Consider the following 23879-nt stretch of genomic DNA (forward strand, 5'->3'; position numbering starts at 1 on the left):
CGTGCTTGTCACCTCATAAGCCCTTACACCCTGCGTTCCATGAAGGTCAAAGTAAGAGGACATGGGCAAAGGAGCACCAGCATCGCCTTTACCCTTCTACTAGGAAAGAAAAGCATTTGTAGACATCCTTATTTTGCATTTGCCTTAGGTCTAACTATCCCATATGGTGTCAGATGACCACATCTGGATATGAGAGGCTGGCAAAGCCAACTAGGCCCATTGCTGCCCTGAACCAAATCAGGGTTCAGTCAGCAACAAGGGAGGAATGGATGTTGGGTGGGCAATTGCAATGTCTTCCCTGGCTACTTATGGCAACCAGGTAATTCCATGTGAATGGGGACCCACGAGGACATTTTACTTATTGTATCATTTGAGTGTGAAGCTTTGTTCCTTACTCAGATAATTTCCAGTCTACAAGGATATTTTCCATTTCATTTTGTCTTTGCAGGAAGAACTCTTGCCATTAGATTTACTCCTACCTAAGTAAAATTTTCATAAAAGACTTGAAATAAATTAGGAGCTATTCATGCTGCTTAATGGTAGCTCATAGTATTAAGAAATAGAAAACCAGAGATTGATTTTAGACACGCTCAGCTCTGAAATAAGAAAAAGATGAGGGGGATGCCTGGGTGGCTCAGTGGTTGAGCACCTGCCTTTTGCTCAGGTCATGATCCCGGGATCCTGAGATATGGTCCCACATCAGGCTCCTGCAGGAAGCCTGCTTCTCTCTCTGCCTATGTCTCTGCCTCTTTCTGTGTGTATCTCTCATGAATAAATAAATAAAATCTTTTTTAAAAAACTTAAAAAAATGAAATGGGGATTAGTTCACAGCATTGTGGTCAGAATATACCAAATAATGCTTTTAAGTGTTAATTGTTGTTTTTATGATTCTTGATTTGTTTACAGAACATACTAATTCAGTATTTATTATATGCCAGTTGCTGCTGTAGTGGGTTCTGGGGCTCCAATGGTAGACACATTAGATAAGGTCAGTGTCCTCACTCTAGGAAAGAGAGACAGGAGATTAGCAGATCAACTAGGAAATTAATTTCAATTAAAGGGGCAAAAAGAAGGCAGAAAAGGTAAAATGTTCAGGATGGTCTCTCTAAAAAGAAGGATTTCAAATTGAGAACATGTTTTTTCTTGAGACCTCATTCTCTAAACATCCAAGTTAAAGGGCAGATATTCTTGGTGAAAATGCAGTTGTTTTCTGGGGGAAAAAAACTAATTTTATCATAGTTTCCCTTATCCTAGAGGCAATAATATGGAGTGTAGAATTTACAGGTTTCTTTTCCCCAACAGACTAATTCACCATTGGGTCAGCCCATTAAACTTCATCATACAAAATGTACCAGGAAAATTGTTAGATTCTATGCTTTTTTTATTGTATGTTCTTCTCTACTTCTTTGTTATGACCCTTGCTGTGGTTCTTAATATAATAATTCTCACAATAGTGAGATCCTACCCCTCCTCATGTATCTGACAAGGAGAGAAATATGACCCCTGTCAGGGCTCTGGAAATAAATATGCATTGATAAATATTTAAAAGATCACTTTAATCCTTAATTTAATCAAGTGCATTGAAATAGTCCTAAAAAAATATATTAAGGTGCCTTCACTGACAATTTCCTGGAATGTTGTTCACACAGAATGACACCAGGGTTGACCGATGGAGAGCATTTACTTGTTGGTTTGTTTATAGATTTAATATTTCAAGCCTTTGTGAGGTGGCCTTGGTAGTTTATTATGAGGTACAGCTTGGAGAAAAGTCTATTTATATTTATGTTTGTGTGCTTTTTCTTATAGATCTTTTTATTTGCCGACCAACACAAACATACTTCTTAATTAGAGATTTGTTTACAGTTTTTTTTTAACCTAGATTCCTTGGATTTATTTAAAAGTTGTTTCTTTTTAAAGGCTGCTTCCAAAAGCTACCTTTGGATGGGGCAGCTCATTTCTCTGTTTATCCCTCAAGGTGTCTTGCAAAATTATGAGAGCATAAGTATCTAAGACAGACTTTCTTGTTGCTCAGTAAACTTGATGAAAATGTATTTGAGGTATAAATATTTGTTGTAATGTCTCGTAGAATTTGTCATATGTAACCTGTGAGCTTGTATATAGCCCGTGAGCATCTATAGCATACTGGTGGTAAATGAAGCTGTAGAAATGGATGGCCCAGGAACATATCTTGAGGTTCTCTGGCATTTTCAGATTAACTAGAGGAGGGAAATATGGCAAAGGATATTACAAGAGAATGCCCATTTATAGCAAGGAAACTGTCAGGGAGTGACGTCACCAAAGCTCGTGGACAATAACAACTCAAGAAGGGATGGTGATTAGTGGCACCAAGACAGCGAGTGTGATGCATACCTAGCAGTACAAGTTGGGCTTAGTGCATAGAAGTCATTAGTGACCTTAGAAGATTGACATGATTTGCAAAGTGAGATGTGAAGAAACAGCAATAACTTCTTTGAGAAGTTTGCCTGGGAAGGGGAAAAGAATAAATGGCTGCTAAAGGGGAATGTGGATCTCAAGGAGAGTTCTAAGCTTTTGTTTTCTGTTTCATTTTGTCTTTGTTTATTTCTTTTTATAATGGGGAAACTGGAGTTTGTTTAAATACTGGTATGAAAGATTCAGTAATCCAAGAGTGGTTAGAATATATGAGAGCCTAAAGACTCTGTAGATAAGACCCAAATAGAAAGGGTGAGAGACCTGCTCTGGAGGGAAGAGAGCACTCCCCACACTGATGGAAAGGAAGGAGAGGATGCTGTACCCCCAGGACAAGCTCCTGTTTTCCCAGTGAAGTGCAAGCAGTAGAAGCTGTGAGAGCCAGAGGGCAGAGGCTGGAGGGGGGGTGGGAAATTCAGGTGACCCTGAAGTCAGTAGTTTTGGTAACAATGAATCTACACCATTTGTGTAGTTTCCTGGAGAACTTAGTCTTGAGAAACACAGACCAGCAGAGTAGTGCCACTGACCCACAGCTGGCTCTTTATTTTCTTTTCACAGCCACCCATCGTAGAAGTTCAGCAAGGCAAGGGAGCTTCAGATATTTGCAACGGAGGGTAACTGCTGGTTGGCAGACTTGAAGACAAGGGAAGGCAGTTACGATGAGAGGGGACTGAGGATGGGAAAGAAGGGAACTCATGGCCTGGGAACTCCCACGATGTTGAAACGTCATCAGCTGCTGGGCTACCTGAGTGAGCAATCTGGAAGGATGCAATTTTGTAGTCAGAGGGCCTGTATGCTTAGTGCTTTTGGAAGCAGTGTCATTTCGGGTGATGACAAGACCCAGAGAGTTTACTCTGGAGGGAGAGCAGACTGAGGAGAATCACAGAACAGAGAAAGAGGGTTTAACTCCTGATAATCTTTAGAGATAGATTGCCTCTTGGGCTTGACAGAATTCATCTCTGGCTTGGAATGGTTATATGTAGTATAGCATTAGCATTAGTATTAAATATATACAGCATTAATAGTACTATTAATAGAGGATAAGTGTACTTTACGTAGTTTGAGTATAGTGTATTGTAGTATGGATTGGGCCATTCTTTTTTTCAGATAGCTTTGACAGCTACTTGAGTAAGCATGGGTAGGCTTTGGCAGGCCTCATTTACTAGCTGAATTTCTGTCCAGCATTTGGGGGAGCTTGCTGTGGTTGAGTGGGAGTTTCAAGGAGAACCACAAACCACACCTCACCCTTTCACATTCTTTGCTCATGGTTATATTTGCCTTTGCCAGTATTATTCTCTGAAAGGAATGAGTGGATGTTCCTATATTTTTTAAAAATTTCAATGCCTATATGTTTTGCTCTGCCTCAGATATTAGTTGCGTTAGTGTTATCTATGACAGCACTGATATTTTCTAGTAAGTCGTGTTATAAAACATCACAAGTATCCACTAAGTGTTTCAGTGATGGTTGGTTTTTAATTTGCAAAGTCTCAATGAATATCATTTACATATTTTAGTATTTCTAGTTCTTCTTTACTGAGGGTGTTTTCAAGGTATGTTCTTTTACTTCCTGAAGGAGCAAATGATGTGAAAATCCTTCCAGGTCAAGCTGTTTGTCCTACTCCAGGGTGCCGAGGAATAGGCCATATCCGTGGTCCACGGTATTCAGGACATCACAGGTAAAAATTTTTCTTGTTTAAATTATTTCAGGGACGAATTGGAAAAGTCTGCAGAGTAGCAGCTATAGACAGCATCATAAATGACTCTTGGAGCCAAATGCCTTTGCATCATACCCCCTTCTCAGTGTTCCTAAAGCCCCTCCTTGACATTTCCTGCTGCCTGCCCACCTCTGCCCTTCCTGGGGCCTTCTTGGACCCCTGAGGCCTCGCCCAGACCCACATCAATCCCCAGAGCCTCTGCTGTCTGACGCTTTTCTTAACAAGTGCCCATTCCATTGGACATGCTCACCACTCTGTGTCACACCCCAGGCCTGAATTTTCTCCACGTGAATGTTGAGTCCTGCTTTCTTCTAGAGAAATTCTAGTACCTCTTGCCTTTCCCCACCTCTTGTTTTCCCTTGTCCTTATTTCTTTTTCTCTGTGTCTTATTCATTTGGAGATGAGATAATTCTGTGATAGAACAGAAAGTAATAAGTGTGAAGTTATACTGCAGCATATACCCATGTTTTCAATATTTTGTAATAGTATAGAGAAGATAGTGCTTGTAAGAAAAAGTATGTATAAATAAGTCTGTTAAGTCCCTACTGCTTTTTCTGTTCCCATCAATTGGTAAAATAATGTATAGATGAATTATTCATATTGGTGATCTAGTTATAGAATATGTAAACTAAAAAAATTGTTTAAATACATAAAACAATAAGTATAAAGAGAAAAGAATAAGTTATGTGATATGTGAAGGAAGAAAGTATTTGTTTGAATAAAAGAGATCCAAATGGAAGTCCTTGCTTTATCAGGTGGTTGCAATCCTGGAGACCAGTGCTGAAAACATTTCTAAATTAAAGCAAATGTTACTATAAGAAATAATGGTAAACACTCCCAAATAGCATAAATGAATATGTTATATGTGTAAATATAACATTAAAACTTAAGAGAAAAAGATATAGATATAGATAGATATAGATATAGAATCCATTAAAGAGAATTAAGATGTGCCAACATCTTGGGTACTTGGGGAAATGTGTAGGAGTCACGGACCAGGAGAGTGGGGCTGAACTCGCTGGAGATGTTGTGGTGTTGTGTGGGGGAAAGGAGGAAAAGAGAGTAAAGGACATAAAGAAGGAGGCTAAGGGGGTAATCACACCATTTGGGAGGGAGCTCTGTATTAGGTGAGGACCCTGTTGGAGCAGATAGAACCACTTTTCAGACATCCCCAGGGGTATATATGGCTATGAAGAATCTTCCTCAGGCTTTTCTTGTGTGTTCTTTACATGATGTTTTTTTTTTTTTAATCTAGAGCTGCGAACCCCAATATAATTAGTCACTAGTAATATGTGTCTGTTTACATTAAAATTAATTAAAATTTAAACAAAATTAAGGCCTCAGTTGCTCAGTGACACTTAGTCAGGTGTACCCAGTGGCTACCATACTGGATGGCACAGAAAATTCTATAAAATAGCCCTGAGAGTGTTTACCATGTTCTTCCTTCTCACAGTAGATTTTTGAGTAGCAAGTATTTCCAGATGAAAAGTTAGTGCTTCTTTCAAAACTCGGGTCATTATCCTGCAAGTTAGCAAGACCATAATATTGTGGCTGGTCTATCCCTTAGTGTTTTGTTGAGTTTACCCTCCTCAGGCACTGGGGCTGAGATAACAAGTATCACCCTAGACAGCTCTGTAAGATTGCCAGGTAGCTCAGTCAAGGTATCTTCTTCCATTTCATCACAGCTGACTTGCCTCCCACACTGTTTCTGTGTGGCTCACTTGCCTCTCCCTGCCTGGATTCTGAAAACATTGTGAACAGAGTCACAATGGATGTGCTCCACTTTGTCCCAGCAGCTTCCCAGAAGCTTTTCTCATTCAGGATGGCACAGAGAGACCCAATCGTTGTCTTATTTGTAGGATCTAATTGTGAATTAAATTGAGAGTATCTGACATGATTTTCTCCATCCACCAAGTATCCTTTAAAGGTTGGCCTCAGAACTTGTGAAGAAACTAGAAGAATATGGAAGTAGAGTTTAAGGAAAGACATTCTGTGAAGCTTAAGAAAAAATGTATCATATGTGATAGACATTTTTAGGGAGCTAGATAGAAAGCACAAGGCATTCATTCTCCAGACCTCATGATTCATAGGGGTGCTCGGGACATCATCTTCGTGATTAGGTCTTGGCTATTCTCCTACACTAGACATTGTTATGCTAGAGCAGGGCTTCTGTAAGTAAAAGTCTTCAAAAGCTTAATGATTCCATTATCTCAGAAAAGAAAAATAATAAGCAATGACTACCTGTGATGAGCTTCTCTCTAGAATGGAAAAGATAAAAATGAGACAACTGGATAGGTTTTGAACTTGCATTTAGAACTTAAAAGGCATTAAAACTGTCAGACAAATTCTGACTTACCTATGGAAAGAGCTTTTATTATATTTAATACTATTTTGTATTCAAAGAATGAGGACAAGCTTATGGCCAGATTACAGTTGATTGTAAAGCAGTCATGGAGGGTGGAGGTCATGGACAATATCAGGTTAGCTCCAGTACCCACAGATATTCCTCTCTTGCTTTAACCATTTCCAATCACAGGTCTTGTCTTTATCAAGGTTAGCCTCCAGATGTTAGTTACTCATTGACTGACTATCCATTTTTAGTTCATACATTGATTTCTTTTTAAACCACCAACTCTTGTTTTCAATTCTCTTCAGGTAATCACATTCTGAATATCATTTGCTAAGTTAATCCATGTACTAATGTAACTATGAGTATAACTTAATAAGAATTTGCTTAAATTCTCTTGGAACTAATTGGGCAAGAACTGGTTTGATAAATCATTCATATTCTCTGGTCTTTGTGTTCATGCATTTCAGTTATTGTCTTAATTTTTCATAGTTCTAGGATGAAAAATATCGTTCTTCAGTATGTGTCTTTGGTGATATCTGTTGAGAATATTACAGACACACACACACACACACACACACACACACACACACCCTAACTACACCTGCTGGGAATTTGCTCTAACACACCCAAAGTTGTCTTTGTACATTTTCCTTCTTGTTTGTCAGTGAGATGTTAAGCAGGAGATGAAAATTTTAAAATGCTGCATTCTCCCAGAGCCCTGGATATATTGTTATAATCATTGTTATAATCATCCCTAGCTTGAGTTTCCTGAAGCATGTTAGGTTAGACTTGCATATTCTAAAATTATTTTTTCTCTTATCATAAATAGGTACCTTTACCAAGTAGTCATCCTTCTACAAAATGCTTTTTACAGTCTCTAGAAGAGTTTTAGACAAGTATTTTTACATCTAAAAAAAGGAAGAAAATAATAAAACCAGAAACCCCTCCAGCTTCACTGAGGTCTGCATAAAACAGCTCAGTTGACCTCTGCTTCCCAAGCCTTAGGGAACACTTGGAAGTAGAGTGCCGCACGTTAAGGAGGACAGTGATTTTAGCTGTTCTTCTACAAAATCCTCCTAGGCAACAAAGTGCTTGCGAGGAGGGAGCCTTGTTTTTACCATTTGATGTCAGAATTTCTGATTTTGATATTGAAGGTTTGATGTTTTGAAAGGAAGTAAACAATTCTCTTTAAATAAGTTGTCGGTGTCTTATAGAGCTGACAAGGAGTGCTGTGGCATCAGGATACAGCTGATGACAGTTGAAAATAATACATCACTTTAAGCAATCAGGTGGACTCTTGGTGTCCTTTTTAGATGGATTTCAGACAGGTTTACTTTAGTTTTCATTGAAATAGTCAAGGAGTTAACAGTAATATTCAAAGCTGCTTAGAGTTCATGTGAAATCTGTATAAGCCATTATTTGAGAAAAATTGCATCAGTTCTTATCTGTATGAAAATAGGACTTTTGGCACACAATTATCACACAATTTGCATGTTATTTGAATGAATTTACATAGTGAATAAAATGGAGTAGGTGTGTTTGTTAACACAGAAATATAGAAATACTTAAAGATGACAATATTGGGACTCTAAGTTGTAAACTTACTTTAAGCCAGGGTCTGGGATTAGACAAGAATTTGTTCTTTCTAAATGAGTAGAACATGGGGCAGCCCGGGTGGCTCAGCGGTTTAGCGCCACTTTCCGCCCAGGTTGTGATCCTGGACACCCGGGATCAAATCCCACGTCAGGCTCCCTGCATGGAGCCTGCTTCTCCCTCTGCCTGTATCTTGGCCTCTCTCTCTCACTCTATGTCTCTTGTGAATAAATAAAATCTTTAAAAATAATAAATGAGTAGAACATAGACTCAGAAAGACTTGATCCACTTCTGCGTCATAAAACATACAAAGATGGGGCACCTGGATGGCTGAGTTGGTTAAACGTCTGCCTTTGGCTCAGGTCATGATCCTGGGGTCCTGGGATACAGCCCTGCACTGCATCAGGCTCCCTGCTCAGAGGGGAGCCTGCTTCTCCCTCTCCCTCTAGCCTTCACCCCACTTGTGCTCGCTCGCTTGCTCTCTTGCTCTCACTCTCTCTTGCTCTCTGTCTCAATAAATATAAATCTTAAAGAAAACATACAAAGGTAATTTATTTAGGAGCTAATAATTACATTCTTTACACAGAGAGCCAGGTATTGTCACAAGGCAAAGACCTCTTGCCCCAGTGTTCCTGTGTGGCATACAGGACACACATTGCTGGCGTTGCACCATAAAGAATACAAATTAAAACAAACAAAAAAAACCCCACACAAATGAAAAAAAGGACATCTACTGCTCACAAGTGAGGACATCACTATACATTTTGAGTGCTGTTCATGGAAATTTACGGCACAACTCAGCCTCTGTTCATGATTTATGAACTATTTTGCCAGTGCGGTATGTGGGTTTCATAGAATGTATGTATGTGTGGGGTGTGTGTGAATGTGGTGTGTACACATGTGTGATGTGTGTGTGTGTGTGAGTGCAGATAGGGTGTGGGTGTCGGTGTAGCGTAGTATGTGTTGGGGGGATTTTGTGGGGGTGTGGGGGTGTGTGTGTGTATATGTGGTGTAGGTGTATGTGTGTGATGTATGTATATGTGGTATGCGATTGGGGCCTATTGAACTTCTCTGGCTCTTGATCTCCTGGCATTCTTAGAAGTAGATTTTCCTCTTCAAGAATTTGCTGTGCTGCTCTCCTGCCCATTGGGTGCATTTTGAGCAAACACTCCGCAGGTGGGTGGCAGTACGGCCTCTGCGCACAAACTCCTGCATCCAGCCTCTGATCCCTCCCAGCCCTGCCACCCAGGCTCCAACTCTCCTCCTAAGTCTCTCTCAGCCACAGTTGGGCCCCTTAGTGGCCTGCCTAGTCATCATTTCCCCACTCCTGGTGACCTTCCCCAGCTCCCTGTCCTTGCCTTCCCTCCACTGTGAACCGGTTTCTCCGTAGGGAGCCTCCTTCCTGGGATTCCCTTGCCTTCCTTTCTGTCACATGCTTTATTTCCTGGGTTTCAAGTCTTTCCCTGGTTTATTTTCTCCTAGCTAGTTTTTGGGGTAGGATTTGTGGGAGGTAGTAGTTGGGTTGTTTGTTTTTAATATCAAAAATATCTTTTCTTTCTCTTTAACCATAGTCATTGACTTATGGATAGAATTCCAGCTTCAGAATATTGAAGATATCACTCCATTTTCCCTCTGTGTACCAGAAGTCAGCTGCCTTTCAAATTTCACTTCAGGAAAAGCTTGGTCTTCCTCTTCCTCCACCCCATCCTCTGCAAGAATTTCAGGCCCTGGATTTCAGGACCTTCTCTTTATCAGTGGTGTTCTGAAATGAGTTTGCATTCATAGATTCAGTCTGCAAACTCAGGCCTTTTGTTTCTGGGAAATGTTCCTGTGGTATTTCTTGAGTGATACCTCCTTTCTGTGTGCTCTGCTTGCGTGCCCGCACCAGCCCTTCCATGTCCTCCTCCAGCTTGAATTTCCCTGTCTTTTGTTCCTTTCTATGGACTACTTCCTCAACCTTGACTTACACTCCTTTGATTGAAGTTCTTAATTATACTCTGATTTATCTTTTCGGTTTCTCAAAACACATCCTTATTCTCTGATTTTTTTTTTATTTTTACTTTTATTGCATCCTGTTCTTATTTGATGGATCGTGTGTCTTTTTTTTTTTTTAAACTCTCTGACAGTATTTGAGGCTGTTGTTTTCCTGCTCCCTGCACCGTTTTGTTTTTTTTTTTTCCCCTCCACCCAGATACTTGTGTTTTGACTTGGCTTTGGTGAGGTTGGTTGGCTTCTTTCTGTTATATGAAGGACATTTCTGTAATCTCAGCAGTCCCTTCTCCATGTTCACTCTTGAGAACGAGGCATCAGAAATCTGGTACGCACCTCTGCATGCATGTTTGGGGCCTGCCTGCTTGGTGAGTTTCATGAACTGGTCAGGCAGGGACCCAGCCATGGCCAAGGAGCCCGCCACCAGCAGTGAACTTCCTCTTCTGAGTAAGTTCCTTCCAGCAGACATAATGCTCCCAAACATTTCCTGGGTGCTTTTATGCCATCCTCTCTCTGCAGACTCTTGGCTGTCGCCTTATCCATTTTCCAGCTTAAAAAATATATCGACTTATCTGTTGTCATTTTTTTCTCTTTTGTTTTGTGTTTATGCATTTATACCCTCTCATTCATTTATTTGATTTTTTTTTTAAGAAATGAGAGAAGAGGACAGCCCTGGTGGCTCAGCGGTTTAGCGCCGCCTTCGGCCCAGGGCATGATCCTGGAGTCCCAGGATCGAGTCCCATGTCAGGCTCCCTGCATGGAACCCTCTGCCTGTGTCTCTGCCTCTCTCTCTCTCTTTCTCTCTCTGTCTGTCTCTCGTGAATAAATAAATAAAAATCTTAAAAAAAAAAAGAAATGAAAGGAGGGATTTATTATGAAAGAGAAAGGATAAATTTAATTTTCCAATCTGTCATATTTTCTTAGTTTTAAAACTTGATTTACCCCCCTCCAAATAATAGTTAAGCTAATATTATATAATTTTATTTCTCTGTTGTTGTTTTACCTTATCATAATAGCACTTTCTCCTCCATATCCATAGAAAATAAAAGATTGTGTAGAATGTCTTTTTATTGGCTCTGTAAATTTATGAATTTGTAGTGGCTGATTGGAATACTGTGTTCAAAAGGATTTTCAAAGGCATGATTTTAATTTTATATGCACAGTACTTCTTAATTTATTGTCACCTTCAGTTAAAACTTTATCATGCCAAGAGAGTACCTTTTTTTTTTTTTTAATTTATGATAGTCACACACACAGAGAGAGAGAGAGAGACAGAGAGACAGAGACACAGGGAGAAGGGAGAAGCAGGCTCCATGCACCGGGAGCCCTACGTGGGACTCGATCCCGGGTCTCCAGGATCTTGCCCTGGGCCAAAGGCAGGCGCCAAACCGCTGCACCACCCAGGGATCCCAAGAGAGTACCTTTATGACATGTGTTCACGTTTATCTAATTCCTTTGTCGCTTGGGTTGTCATTTTCTTTGACTTTATGTAACCACATAGTGAAATTGAACTGGGTAGAAATTTAACAATAAACTTGAAGATGTATTTTTACTTTAATAAGTAAAAAGAAAAAGAGGATCTGACTTTGGGTAACACTTTTAATTCTCAAAATAACATGATTAATTACTCAATTTAGTAAAAGAATTGATAAAGTAATGAAAGATCAGCCTCAGGTCTTTAAATCACTTCTCTCCATTACTTAGAATTCTTGAAGGTTAATGTACACGTCTGATTTTACTCATTGGGAAATAATTGTGTAAGAATTCTGTTTTTTTTTTCCCTTTCTTTAAAGAAGGTTGCATAAATTGAATGCTTAATTTTATAGCAGTTGAGGCACTGATTTCCAAAGAGACTATATCCTTTGGCATACTCTAAGGATTTTATTAAGTACAAAATTTCAAATTACATGGATTGCCAAGGCTGTAGAAATTGTATCCTTATGATGAAAGTAGATGTGACTTTTACTTTATTTCTGTGTGAGACCAGTTTATGGAAATTAATGGTATGCTAAAATGATGATATCTGGTTAGTTTAAATCACCTTAAAAACCAAAATAAAATAAAATTTAAAAAATCAAAGTAAAATATAGACAAAGTCCATTCTCTTAAAAATTAGAAATTTTACCATGTTACTTTGAATTGATACCATTTTATTGAAGAATTAATCCATGGTCAATAGTAAAACTTTGGGTAATGTACAGAAGTATTCAAGAATAAATAAAAACCACTCATATTCCAACCACAAACTTATATGCCTTAAATCTGTTTCATTTTTCAGACTTTGTCATATATGTGTGTTTTCCATGAGTAAAATCAAGACAGCATATACAACTTCTCCTTTTGTTAAAAATTTCTCAGGTATATTAATTAGATATTATTTGGTACAAAAGTTTTATGATCATTGTGTGTATTATGGATTCTGTATTAATTAGAAATGACTCTTCATCCTTATTTTTTCCCTGTTCTCTGCATTATGTCATATTAATAGTGCCAAGCAGGATTTTTTTTTAATTTTCAGAAAATATTTGTCTATTCTATTATTTTTAGCCTTTCACGTCATTTTATTTGGGTGTGCTTTTTGTGAAAAGCATATAACTGTCTTAAAAGTAAAATCCCATATAAGAGTCCCTCTGTTGATAACAGAATTTGACCTATTTGCAGTTATTGTTATAATTGTTATATAAATTGTGCATATTCTTTTATGCCATAGTTTTTCCCTTTTTTTTTTTTTCTTAAATGATGGTTGTCGGGCAAGGGAAGGCACCTTCCTTCATTTTTCCCTTCCTTTTCCTAGAGCATTTTGTTGTTGGTTAGTAAGTTCTAAAAGGAAGGTCTTAAAAATTTTTTAAATTAATAAATAAAAGGAAGGTCTTTAGTTTTTCTAATGGTTAGTCTGACATTTTCCAATGCATTCCTAAACTATGTTTATGCAACTGTCAAAGTAATAGAACGTTAGTCTGGCTTTCCTTTGTAAAACTTGAAAAAAACGTTAGTCTGGCTTTCCTTTGTAAAACTTGAAACACTAAATGCTATTCTTTTTTCCCTAATCCACCATACCTACTTGTATTAATTGAACTTGAGATTATAATACCATACTCTTTTCTTTCTTTTCAATTTTTAAGCTATAGAATCAATTCTTGGAAAGAACAAAAATGAGCAAACAATTTTACAGTCATACTTAAAACAACCCTGTACCCTTATTTCTATATATTTTACTGGTCCCAGTGGTATCTTCAGCCCTTTACGATGCAGTTTTTGCATTTTTTAGATTCTATTTTGATTCTAGTTAGTTAACATACAGTGCTATGTTAGTTGCAGGTGTACAATATAGTAATTCAACACTTCCATACATCACCTGGTGCTCATCACGGCAAGTGTACTCCTTAATCCCCTTCACTTACTTACTGATTTAATGTCTTTTATTCCTTGTTCTGGCACAGTTCTTTTCAAGGTTTGTTTTAATTTGTCTGTGGCACCTGCATGTTATATTTAAAATCTTTGTGCACCTTTATCATGAAATCTGTCTGAGAGGAGATAGATGTCTTAAGCCCAGACCTTTTCCTTCAAAGTCTCATCAGCGTTGCTTCCTATCACCTTCTGGTTCCTGTCATGTTGGCAAAGTCTAATGCCAGTCCCACTGATGGTGGCAGAGGTAGTCTGCGCTCCTTTTGTCAAGGTTTCCTATAGAATATCTTTATGTGTTTACATATATATGAAATTTAAAATTTCCCTGCATATGTCTAGATATGATTTTTTTGTTTTTTGGGTTTTTTTTTTTTTTAGTTTACCTGTACTACTATATGTTCTTTCACAGTTTTTATGTCAAAATCCTCTTTCATATCCAATCATCTTTCTCCAAATATTTTGTAAGGTTTTGTTTATATGCTCTCTATATTCTTCTAAAATTTCTTTTAAATGACATTGGATCCTCTGCATCTGTCTTTCATCTCTCTCTTTTTTTTTCTCATTGCTTGCAGTTTGTCATTCTTTCCCACTGCATCCTGAGATAAAGCTAGTTTGATATTAGGTGCATATGGGTGTTCTATTACACCTCCTTGCAAACTTTCCTGGCCCTTCTCATTCATCTCCATCACCATGTACTACTTCCAGTGGCTCCTTTTAAGCAAGTATTAGGACATACATTTCAGATGCAAAATTCTTAGCTGATCTTGACACGTAATCATCTCTATGATACGGGAGAGCTAGGTTTTTGTCTCCCGTAGTCGAAGAATGAATCTCGCAGACAACGGAGAGTGAGCAAAGCGATGGAAGTTTATTAAGCAGAAATACAGAGAAATCTCTCAGAAGTGAGAGATGTCCTGACAGGGTTGCCACTGAAGGCTTTTGGTGGCAGTCTTTTATTGAGAACCTAGCCAGGGAGCCCACGGCCTTGAGATTCTTGTGCAGTCATAGTTTGAGCAGGGACTATTGATAACACCGTAATGATTTATTTATTTGGTCTGGTGAGTTTCTGTGATTACTTAGTAACCATCAACCCTCACATTTTGGAGCTAGGGAGCCAGGTTTGTTTTTGTCTGTTTTGACTGTCTTATCTCTGTTTCTTGGGGGGGTAGAAGCCTGACTCTTGGCCTTTTGGTGTCCTTGAGGTTTATGGGAGCCCACAGATTCCTGGGAGCCTGACTTTCCCTTATCTTTCCCTGCCTAGCCCCATCTGCCCCTAACTCATTCCTTTATCACCTACCTGGAATGTTTCATTTCTCCATCTGTTTTTTTCAAAATAAAAAGTTTCAAGTGCATGTAGCCCTTAATTAAAAGTAATTTAAGAATACTTTTTTAATTTCAAGTGGTTAGACAAAGGGTAAGCTCACATCATCCCTGGGCCTCAGTTTTCCAATCAGAAAAAAAAAGGTGATTGGACATGATTTGTCATTTCCTTCTTAGTTAGATCACCTACCATACTGTTTACTCTAAGTGATATTTATCAACATAATCTTCTTAAGAACTAAAGCATACTGCCTGAACAGAACTTACTACGATTGCAAGGAACTTACTCATATGTAAATTTCACTATGTGTTAAAATGTGAATATCTTGCATTCAGGATCTGTATTCCAAATGTAAACCCATAACTACAAAACTGTTGCTAGTAGAAATAACTGGATTGAAATAGTCCCTTTCCTAAAGACACTTCAAGAATCAAGATTAATGATCCTTCCATTATCTACTAGGCACAGCAGAAAAGAATATGATGCCACACACTTAGTTTGCTGTGACTTCCTTGATTTGCTCAAATTGTCAGCTTGTTCTTGCTAATCTAAATGCATAGGAAACTCTATAATTTAATTTAAAATGGATTTTTTTCTTCCCCTAAGAAATAACATCCTAAGACTAGTTTGTCATTCTGTGTGATTTCTTTCTTATAGATAAAGCCAAAATATGTCATTCTTTTGGAGACTCTTTTCTTAATTTTTAGATAAGTACCACTATTAAAAGGTTATATAGCCAAGGCCTGTCTGCCTTTTGTCTATGAGGATAATGCTGATAGTATATCTGATTTTTGGAAGTTACTTGCAGTGCAAACAATAGGGTGGACTAAGTTTGATACAAAATTTGAATGTTGATGTTTCTCCTTTGGAAAGAGCCTCTTATACAAGATAAAAATACCAATTAATAACATGTTGTATTTGCATATCATGTAACCACTCGCAGAATGTTTTCACATGCATCATCTTAATACACAGAGCAGCCCTATGATATAAATTTTATTGTCTCTATTTTATGAATGAAGAAAGTGAGTCCTGGAAAAATTGTGTCTTCTTGTGGCACACACAGCTGGCAAGTGGGTGATGTTCACTTATAACTACTTCTGGATGCATGTGTAGAACTGAAGTGCTAGTTGAAATTATGTCTTTGACTTATAGATAAGGAAGATTTAGGTCAGAAAGGGAATTGACAAGACAAAACTACCCACAAACTTATTCCATCTGGATAATCAGCTGTTAAGAAAAGTTTCCTCATGAGGGAAAAGCAATACAAAATGATCTTCAGGATCCCTTCCAAACTGTACATTTTTGATTCCCAGCTCCAGAATATACACACACAAACACACATATATGCACACACACAGAAGGAAGGGAACTCTTTTTTTTTTTTAAGATTTTATTTATTTATTCATGAGAGACACAGAGAGAGAGACAGAGACACAGGCAGAGAGAGAAGCCGGCTCCATGCAGAGAGCCCGATGTGGGACTCGATCCCGGGACCCCAGGATCACGCCCTGGGCCGAAGGCGGTGCTAAACTGCTGAACCACCCAGGGATCCCCGGAAGGGGACTCTTAAAGACAATTTTGGTTGTTGCTCATAATTTGCTCTAGACAATAAAGAAGAATGTGAGCTTCCTGAATGTCTGCCTCCTCTTTGATATGTGGAGCAATTCAAATATTTCTTGTAAAACCTGAACTATCAATAAAAACCTTATGAATCAGAAATCTGAAATAAAGGCTCTGGTTGTGAAAATACTAAGCTAGGTATGATTTTCATTACCCCTTTGTCTCAATTATTCTCATCTTGATGATATACATACTCTAATTTCTGTTATTATAATTCAGTGCCTACATATGTCAGATTTAATATTCATTTGCTCATCTTTATGTGGAGCCAGATGGCAGAGGTACATTGCCTATTTATAAGAACTAGCTGCGATTAGTGAATTTTCTCATTCCTTCAGTGATAACAGTGGGTGCAATTGAGGATGGTTTAGGACTGCATTAGAAATGTCAGAGCAATAATACAAAGTAAATAATGTGGTGCTATGTATACCAAAAGATCATGCTGATTACTAAAATAGACACAGTGCCATTGACCTCAATTATAATAATGCGCTGCAGAAGGTTTAAGTATGAATGGAGGACAGATAATTCAGATATAATAAACTACGCTTTGATCTTGGAGGCCATTTATACAATGTGGTAAACATCAATTATGTAGTGAATACTAAAATTTGTTTTAAAAAATATGTCTATTCTCTGCTTGGTTATATGCCCACTAGAAATGTGTGCATAAGTTCACTAAAAGACCTGTACAGGAATGTCTGTAACAGCACCATTTATAATAGCCCAAGCCTGAATTCACCAGATGCCTACCAACAGCAGAGGGATAAATCATGGCACATTCACATAATGGCTGCTGTACAGCAGTGAGCACACACCGACTCTAACTATACACAGTAGTGTGGATGCAGCTCACAAATGTAACGTTGACTGAAATCTCTGAGCCAAACACAAACAGTAAATACCAAATGATTCCATTTATATAAGATACAAAAACAGACTATATAAAAATTCAGGGCTCTGGTTACCCTTGGGGGTGTGACTGGAAAAAGGAGGAAGGAGTTTCTGGGGCCAGATTCTGTTTCTTGATCTGGTGCACATGACAAGTGTGTTCAGTTGGTAAAAACAGTTTACAATCTATGCATTCTGAATGTAAGGTCTATGTCAATAAAAAAAAGCTTGCAAGGAAAGGTTACCTCAGCAGTGTTGCAGTGGCCCTCCCTGCAGACATCCCCACATGTTTCTGTATGTGGACCCTCGACAGTCTGACGTGTCAGTCAGTGACATTGAGCTGGAAGGAAGCCGCCCGGCCTTTCCTACCTCTCCAGAGACCTCTAATGGCAGGGCAGAGAGAGCAGACACATCCAGGGTGCAGGCTGTTCATGGCCTCATTCAGGCCCCGGGGCGGTCAACCAGCTCAGGAGGCAGGTAGCCAGTACTAAGGCCTGGTGTTGCTCTGTCTGTCTAGTGACTTGTAAACGCACCTGTGTCCACCTATGCCTTCACTGGAACCTCACAGTCCATAGTGCTCATCTTAGGTTGTAATCTGCTTTGCATGTCTCTATCATGGGTTAATAATAAACAAATAGAACAGAATAAAATGTTGAAATTTTACCAAACAAGCAATTAAGAGCCCTATGTTCTGGAGTATATTACCCACTGCTGTTCTCTTTTTGCTTCCTTTATGCCAAACATTGAGTGAGGTAGAGAAATGACTTTTCCTTCTATGAGACAAGAGATCTTGCAGGGAAGGATATCAGGATAATGAAAGCAGACTTAAATGCTTCTAATAAGATTTCTATTTCATGGAAAACCATGGTTTTATCCTGGAATTAAGTCTTTCATGCACACAGTGGGCATGAGTCTTCCATCAAATGGTATTTGGCCAGGTTTCTGTGCTATTTAAACTAGCTTGTAAAATAGATGACAAAATCTCAGAACAGAATAGGATATACCACTACTCTGAGTATTTCCTGAACAGGAATCCACATGCACACAAGCCTGACACCCTGCCTCTTTCTCGCATCCCACACGTTTATCTAAGAATTCCTTGCTGGTAATTCAGAAACACTAACACCGTCTTTTAAAAAGGAACTGAGAGCCATGTTCCAGTAAACAGCAAACTGGTGTTAGAGCCCATGCACAAGGAAAACCTCTGAGCCGGCGCCTGGCATTTCCGGGCCAGCTGCGTGTGGGCAGCCACTCTGGCGCCCCTGCGCTTGTAGCAGATCATGGATGGCTCCTTTTGACAGTCGCTTCCAACAGGTTCTAATCTTTGTTCACGGGGATAAGTGCTAAGGATTTCAGCACAGTGTTCTCTGGCTACCGTCCTTCTAAAACATCAAGCCTAGACACTGGTGGCAAGAGAAACCAGTGCTCTCCCTCGTTATCTGTGACTGTATAATTAGGGTTGTCAGTAAGTGGTGGGAACTCGGCAATGGGCTGGCTGCGGGCCACTCTGGTAGAGGTGTGGGTCGGGCTTGGAAAGGAGGCTCTCTGCGGGGAAGGATGCTGTTCTGGTAACAAAACAGTCTGCACTAGGATCCTTAGGAAGTACTAGATAAATTTAAATATATAGCTGGACCTTGACGTGAACATTTGTGTGCGATTGAAGTCCTGCTCTTCTATAACACATGAAAACAGATGGCAGGGTTCAAGAAGAACAAAGTGTTCTTGGTGTTCATGTAATCAGTGACTTCTGGTGTTACTTAACATTATTTAAAAATAAGGCCATGTAAGTGGCTGATGAAATTTTTATGTGTTTTAAGGGTTTCTCTTGAAAAGAATAGCTAGGTACTAAAGAGAAAAAACACTGTAGAAATGTATGCCTTAAAAAACAGTTAAAATTTTGTGTTTAGATGTTCAATAAAAAGAATTATTTATGCCTTTAATAAAAATATATCATGTGGGATGGCTTATGTATATCTCTTGATCATACAGTTTTCATCCTTTCTGAACAAGAATTTATTGAATGCTCTTTATATGCCCAACGTTTTGCAGTGTATAGATCTGTTCCTGTTCTAGAAGCTCACAGTCTAGGAGAGGAGATGAATAATATCTATAATGCTAGTTAAATGATATGAGAATAGTATGTTTGGGTAGCTCTGTGTGGGTGGTCCTGTGAGGGTACCTGGAGCTAATCGAAGAGTTTCAAGAGAAGTGTCCCAGAAAAAATGGTATCTTCCTTAAGTACTGAAGGATGAGTAAGATTTAATGAAGCAAAGGGACAAAGAAGGTGTGTTCCAGGAAGAAAGAGTAGCAAAGATGCAGAACAAATGTGTGTGTGGTTGCATGAAATTTCAAATATCTGGAGCTGGGACTTGGGCAGTGATAGTGGAGGATGAAGGCTGACAGATTAGACTAATATTGTGACTGGAGCCACCGCCATGCTCCTAAAGGATTCCAACCTTTCCTGGCTCTGCCTTCATAGCCTCTCAGAAAAGAGATTGAGAGTAGACATTTCATGTTGCCTTCGGGTCTGTGTTCATCCTGGTGGTTGTTTTTCTTGGGTGCCTATGCTGGTGACTGTCTACCACTAAGATAACTTCTATAGTAAAAGTAAAGGCTAGATTTTCCTTCTCATGTTACTAATACAGAGTCTTAGGCATTCTTTCTGTGAGGTTATCAGTGCTCTCCAGCTAGTTCAGGATATGGATATCGAGAGTACTTAATTTCTAACAATGACATTGTGGTCTCATTGTTAATAATCCACTGAGAATTTTTTTTTTTATTCTTGACACTTAAAGATTAGGTTTCTGTTGTGTGCCAAGAATTTGATATATGATGCTATATTTAACTGTCACAAAAAGAATCTCATGATACATATTATCTCCATTTTATAGATGAGGAAGCCATGGTTGGTTTCAGAGGATTGGCCATTGGTTTTTCAAGAAATGGCAGAGCCAGATTTGAATATAGGGATTTGTGCTGATCATTACACTCAGTACCACCTCCCTCCCCTGCTGTTAAATCCAGGAAGCGGTCAATGACTGCTGTGGAAATGCTACAGCTAGGGCCACTGGTCAGGCCAGCTGAGGCCCTGCCACCCTTGCTTGGGCTCACACGTTCTGGGGGGCGGGGGGGGTTCTGCGCACTTCCCTTACTGTAGCTATTGCATAGAATTTCTGTGTCCTTCCTGTCCCTTGCCTCACCAGCTCTTCTGCTCCCTGCCTCAGACCTCAGCTCCTACAGAAAAAAAATCGCTGTCCAGTCATGCCTCCTTCCTTTGGGCAGAACAGAGGAGTCCTCCTGCTCGGCACCGGTGTGTGAACCTGCCCCCAGCCCTCATCACCCGTCTGCCTATAAATCAATCACTTCCCTTCTAAGGACATCTTCCCCACAAAATCTAAACATACTTTTAGTATATCTGCAGAAAGGAACACTACACAGCAGAGAACGTGAATAACTACAACCAGACACAGGGACGTGTGGGACTCTCCAAATATCATGTTAAGTGAAGAAAGCAACATCAAAACAATGTGTGTTCTACATGATGCAAGTTGTATAAAGTTTTGCAACAGACGAAACCAAATTCTATTGTATAGGGATCTACACAAAGCTGGTAAAACTATAAGTAAAAGCAAAGAAATGATAGAGGGAAGAAGGGATTGACACAGGACCCACTGGGGACTCTGCAGTGCTGGCAGTGTTCTGTTTCTTGGCCATGATGCCAGGTATGCAGGTATTTGTTTATAGTTATGTTTTAGACAAAATACATATGTATTTTGGTCTTTTTGTATATAGGAAACATCCAACAGAAAAATAAAAATTTAAACATACCTAAATCTCTTACATTAAAATAAAAAAAACTTTCTTCAAGTCCCTCTTTAACTTTTTCCATGTCCCCCCTCTAGCCTTCACCTTCAGATATGCCAAGGGGTGCTGTGTCCCTCCCTTTTTGCCCCTCCAGCACCCCTTCAGGTGTGTCATGGAGCTTCTGTCCACCTGGCCCTCTGAGGCTACTTCCCTCGGTCACCTGCTACCCCCTTGTTGCTGGACCCTGTGGTCATTTCTGTCCCTCTCCAGGTCCTGCTTTTCTGCAGAGATTGTTCCTGACCTCTCTTTGCCTGGTTTCCGAAACATTACCTTCTATGTCCTTCTCTTTCTTCTTAGTCTTCCTTGTTGGCTTCCTACATGACCTACTCCTATCATGCTCTTTCCCAGAGTCCCTCCCTCTCATCACTCCACTTCAGGGACTCTTCACACTGTCTGTGGATGGAATCACCTGGGAAGCTTTGTACAAGCCCTGATGCTGAGCACTGACTTTACTGACGTGGAGTGAGACCCAGGTTGTGGGGTTGCCTTAAAGGTCTCAAAGTGGTTCCAGTGTGCACGGGGGCTGAAAACCACTTCTCTCCTGCTTATTCTATAAACTCATGGCCTGATCACTACCATGTTTTCAGTGACATCTAAATGCTCATGACTTCCCATATACCTCTAGTCTAAGACACTCCTGAGCAGAAACCTATATAGCCAGCTGCCCAATGAGCACCAGCTTTTGGATGCTTGCCTGGTGCCTCAGTCTTGTTTTGTTCAAAGCTGTATTCATTGCCCCCACCAGAATTTCAGTGCATGATATGGTCATTTATCCAGTTACCTGACTTGCGTTGTAAGAAAGCATCCTTACCCTGTCCTGCCTCCTTAGACCTGGCATGTAGTCAGTCACCTGGTCTTGTCAGTAGATTCTGCTTCCTAAATGGTCTCAATTGTGTCACTTTACTTCATGCCATTCTTTCTCAGTGACTTGGTCAGCTCTCTCCTGTCTGATTCCCTTGCTGCAATCAGACTGGTCTCCCAAACGTTAAGCAGACGGTCTTACCACTCTGCTTCTAACACCACCTGTGGCTTTCTGTTCCTCGAAAAAGTATTAACATGGCTTATAAGGCACATCTAACTCCAGCTGTGTACAGATTTCCAGGCTCACCGTGTCTGAATGTGCTTTTCCTACTTCCGGAAATCCTCTTGCAGTCTCTCTTCATGCATACACTTCTCTTGGGTGAGCCCCTACTCGTTGTAACAAAACTTAGACATCATTCATAGATTTCCATGGCTCCCCCTGTCTGTGTTGTGTGCCTTCATGTGTGCCCCCAAAGCATGCCCTGCTCCCTCCCCAGCATACCTGTAGCACTCTTGCAGGTCCATTAACTTGTCTTCAGCATTGGAAGCGTTCCCGAAGGTGGCACTGGGGTCTGATCATCACTGGGCCCAGCGTCTTCACCCAGTGCCTGGCACACATGTGATGGAAAGTAATAAGATAGCCTTCCTAAGTTAAAAAAAAATTCAGTAATTGCAGGATAAAGAATTAAGTAATGGAAGACATTTTTCTCTGAGGAAATCAAATGGCACGTAGTTATTGAGCAGTGAGAGATGCAATTTTCAAATGTGATTTTGTTTCAGTGATATTTTTGACTGTCTTCATCTGTTCAGGCTGCTATAACAAAATACCACAGCCTGGATGGCTTATATATAACAGAAATTTATTTCTCACAGTTCTGAAGGCTGGAAGTCGAGATCCAGGTGTCAGCATGGTCGTGTTCTGGTGTGAGCCTCCTTCTGGTTCATAGCCAGTATTTTCTCGTTATGCCCACACATGGTGGAAGGGGGGTGAGGGAGCTCTGTAGAGCTCTAATTGCATTCATGAGGGCTCCATTCTTATGACCTAAACACCTCCCAAAGCCCTCCCCAATACCTAAACATTGGACATTAGAGTTCCAACATGTGAATTGGGTTGAGGGGCACAAACAGGCCATTACACCGACTAATTATTCCAGAAACATTGGCTGAAATATTGCTGTGTCCCTGGCACTATGATAGAAGCTACAAGAAGTCATAAAGGATATACACAAACTCAAAAGAAGCTTGTTGTCTGCCAAGGATGAAAATATATGAAAAACATGAATACAGGTGATTTAATACAAAATAGAAAATGACAAGTATTGCATAATAAGAACAGATAAGTATTTAGGGTTTCAGTGGAGGGTAGATTAATTTGCAGCAGATCAGTCACAAAGCTTCCCAGAAGAAGTGATGCTCACACCGTGATATGAGTGGTCAGCCAGTGTAGTGTGTGGAGAAGGTGGGGAGGGAAAGGAAGTTTCTTAACAGGGTGGGGGTGGTGCTGGCTCATTTCTTCAGCTCCTTCCAGTTACCTCTGTCCTTTATTTGCCTTCATTGGAAATCTATATTTGTTTGTGTGTGTGTGTGTGTGTGTGTGTGTGTGTGTGTGTGTGGTATGTCCACCTAGGACACTTTATGGCACATGGTAGGTGCTCAGTATTTTTAGATAGAAGGAAAAGAGAACAAAGGGAGGAAGGAACTCACATTTGAGTTTGGTTTTAATCTCTGAGTAGATACTCTATGGCTATTGCAGAGATGATGACAATGAGTTCCATGTGGCCGGTTCCTCCATACTTGGTATAAGTACACTGGAGCAACTTAAAGCACTTTGTTTCAGGTTTATTATTATCTGGGATTTAAATATACAGCTTTTGAAAAA

The 23879-nt window shown here is 39.7% G+C and overlaps 1 protein-coding gene across 15 annotated transcripts in view; it reads left to right on the forward strand.

Moving 5' to 3' along the window:
* Window positions 1–23879, forward strand: part of L3MBTL4 (L3MBTL histone methyl-lysine binding protein 4) — a 492268-nt gene that overhangs the window by 321145 nt on the left and 147244 nt on the right. For all 15 annotated transcript variants that reach the window (XM_072828786.1, XM_072828800.1, XM_072828792.1 and 12 more), the window contains one exon: window positions 4022–4124. In XM_072828786.1, coding sequence (XP_072684887.1) covers window positions 4022–4124 — 103 coding nt within the window. The remainder of the gene's footprint in view (window positions 1–4021; window positions 4125–23879) is intronic.

Source organism: Canis lupus, chromosome 6 (genome assembly GCF_048164855.1).
Source record: "Canis lupus baileyi chromosome 6, mCanLup2.hap1, whole genome shotgun sequence".
NCBI lineage: Eukaryota > Metazoa > Chordata > Mammalia > Carnivora > Canidae > Canis > Canis lupus.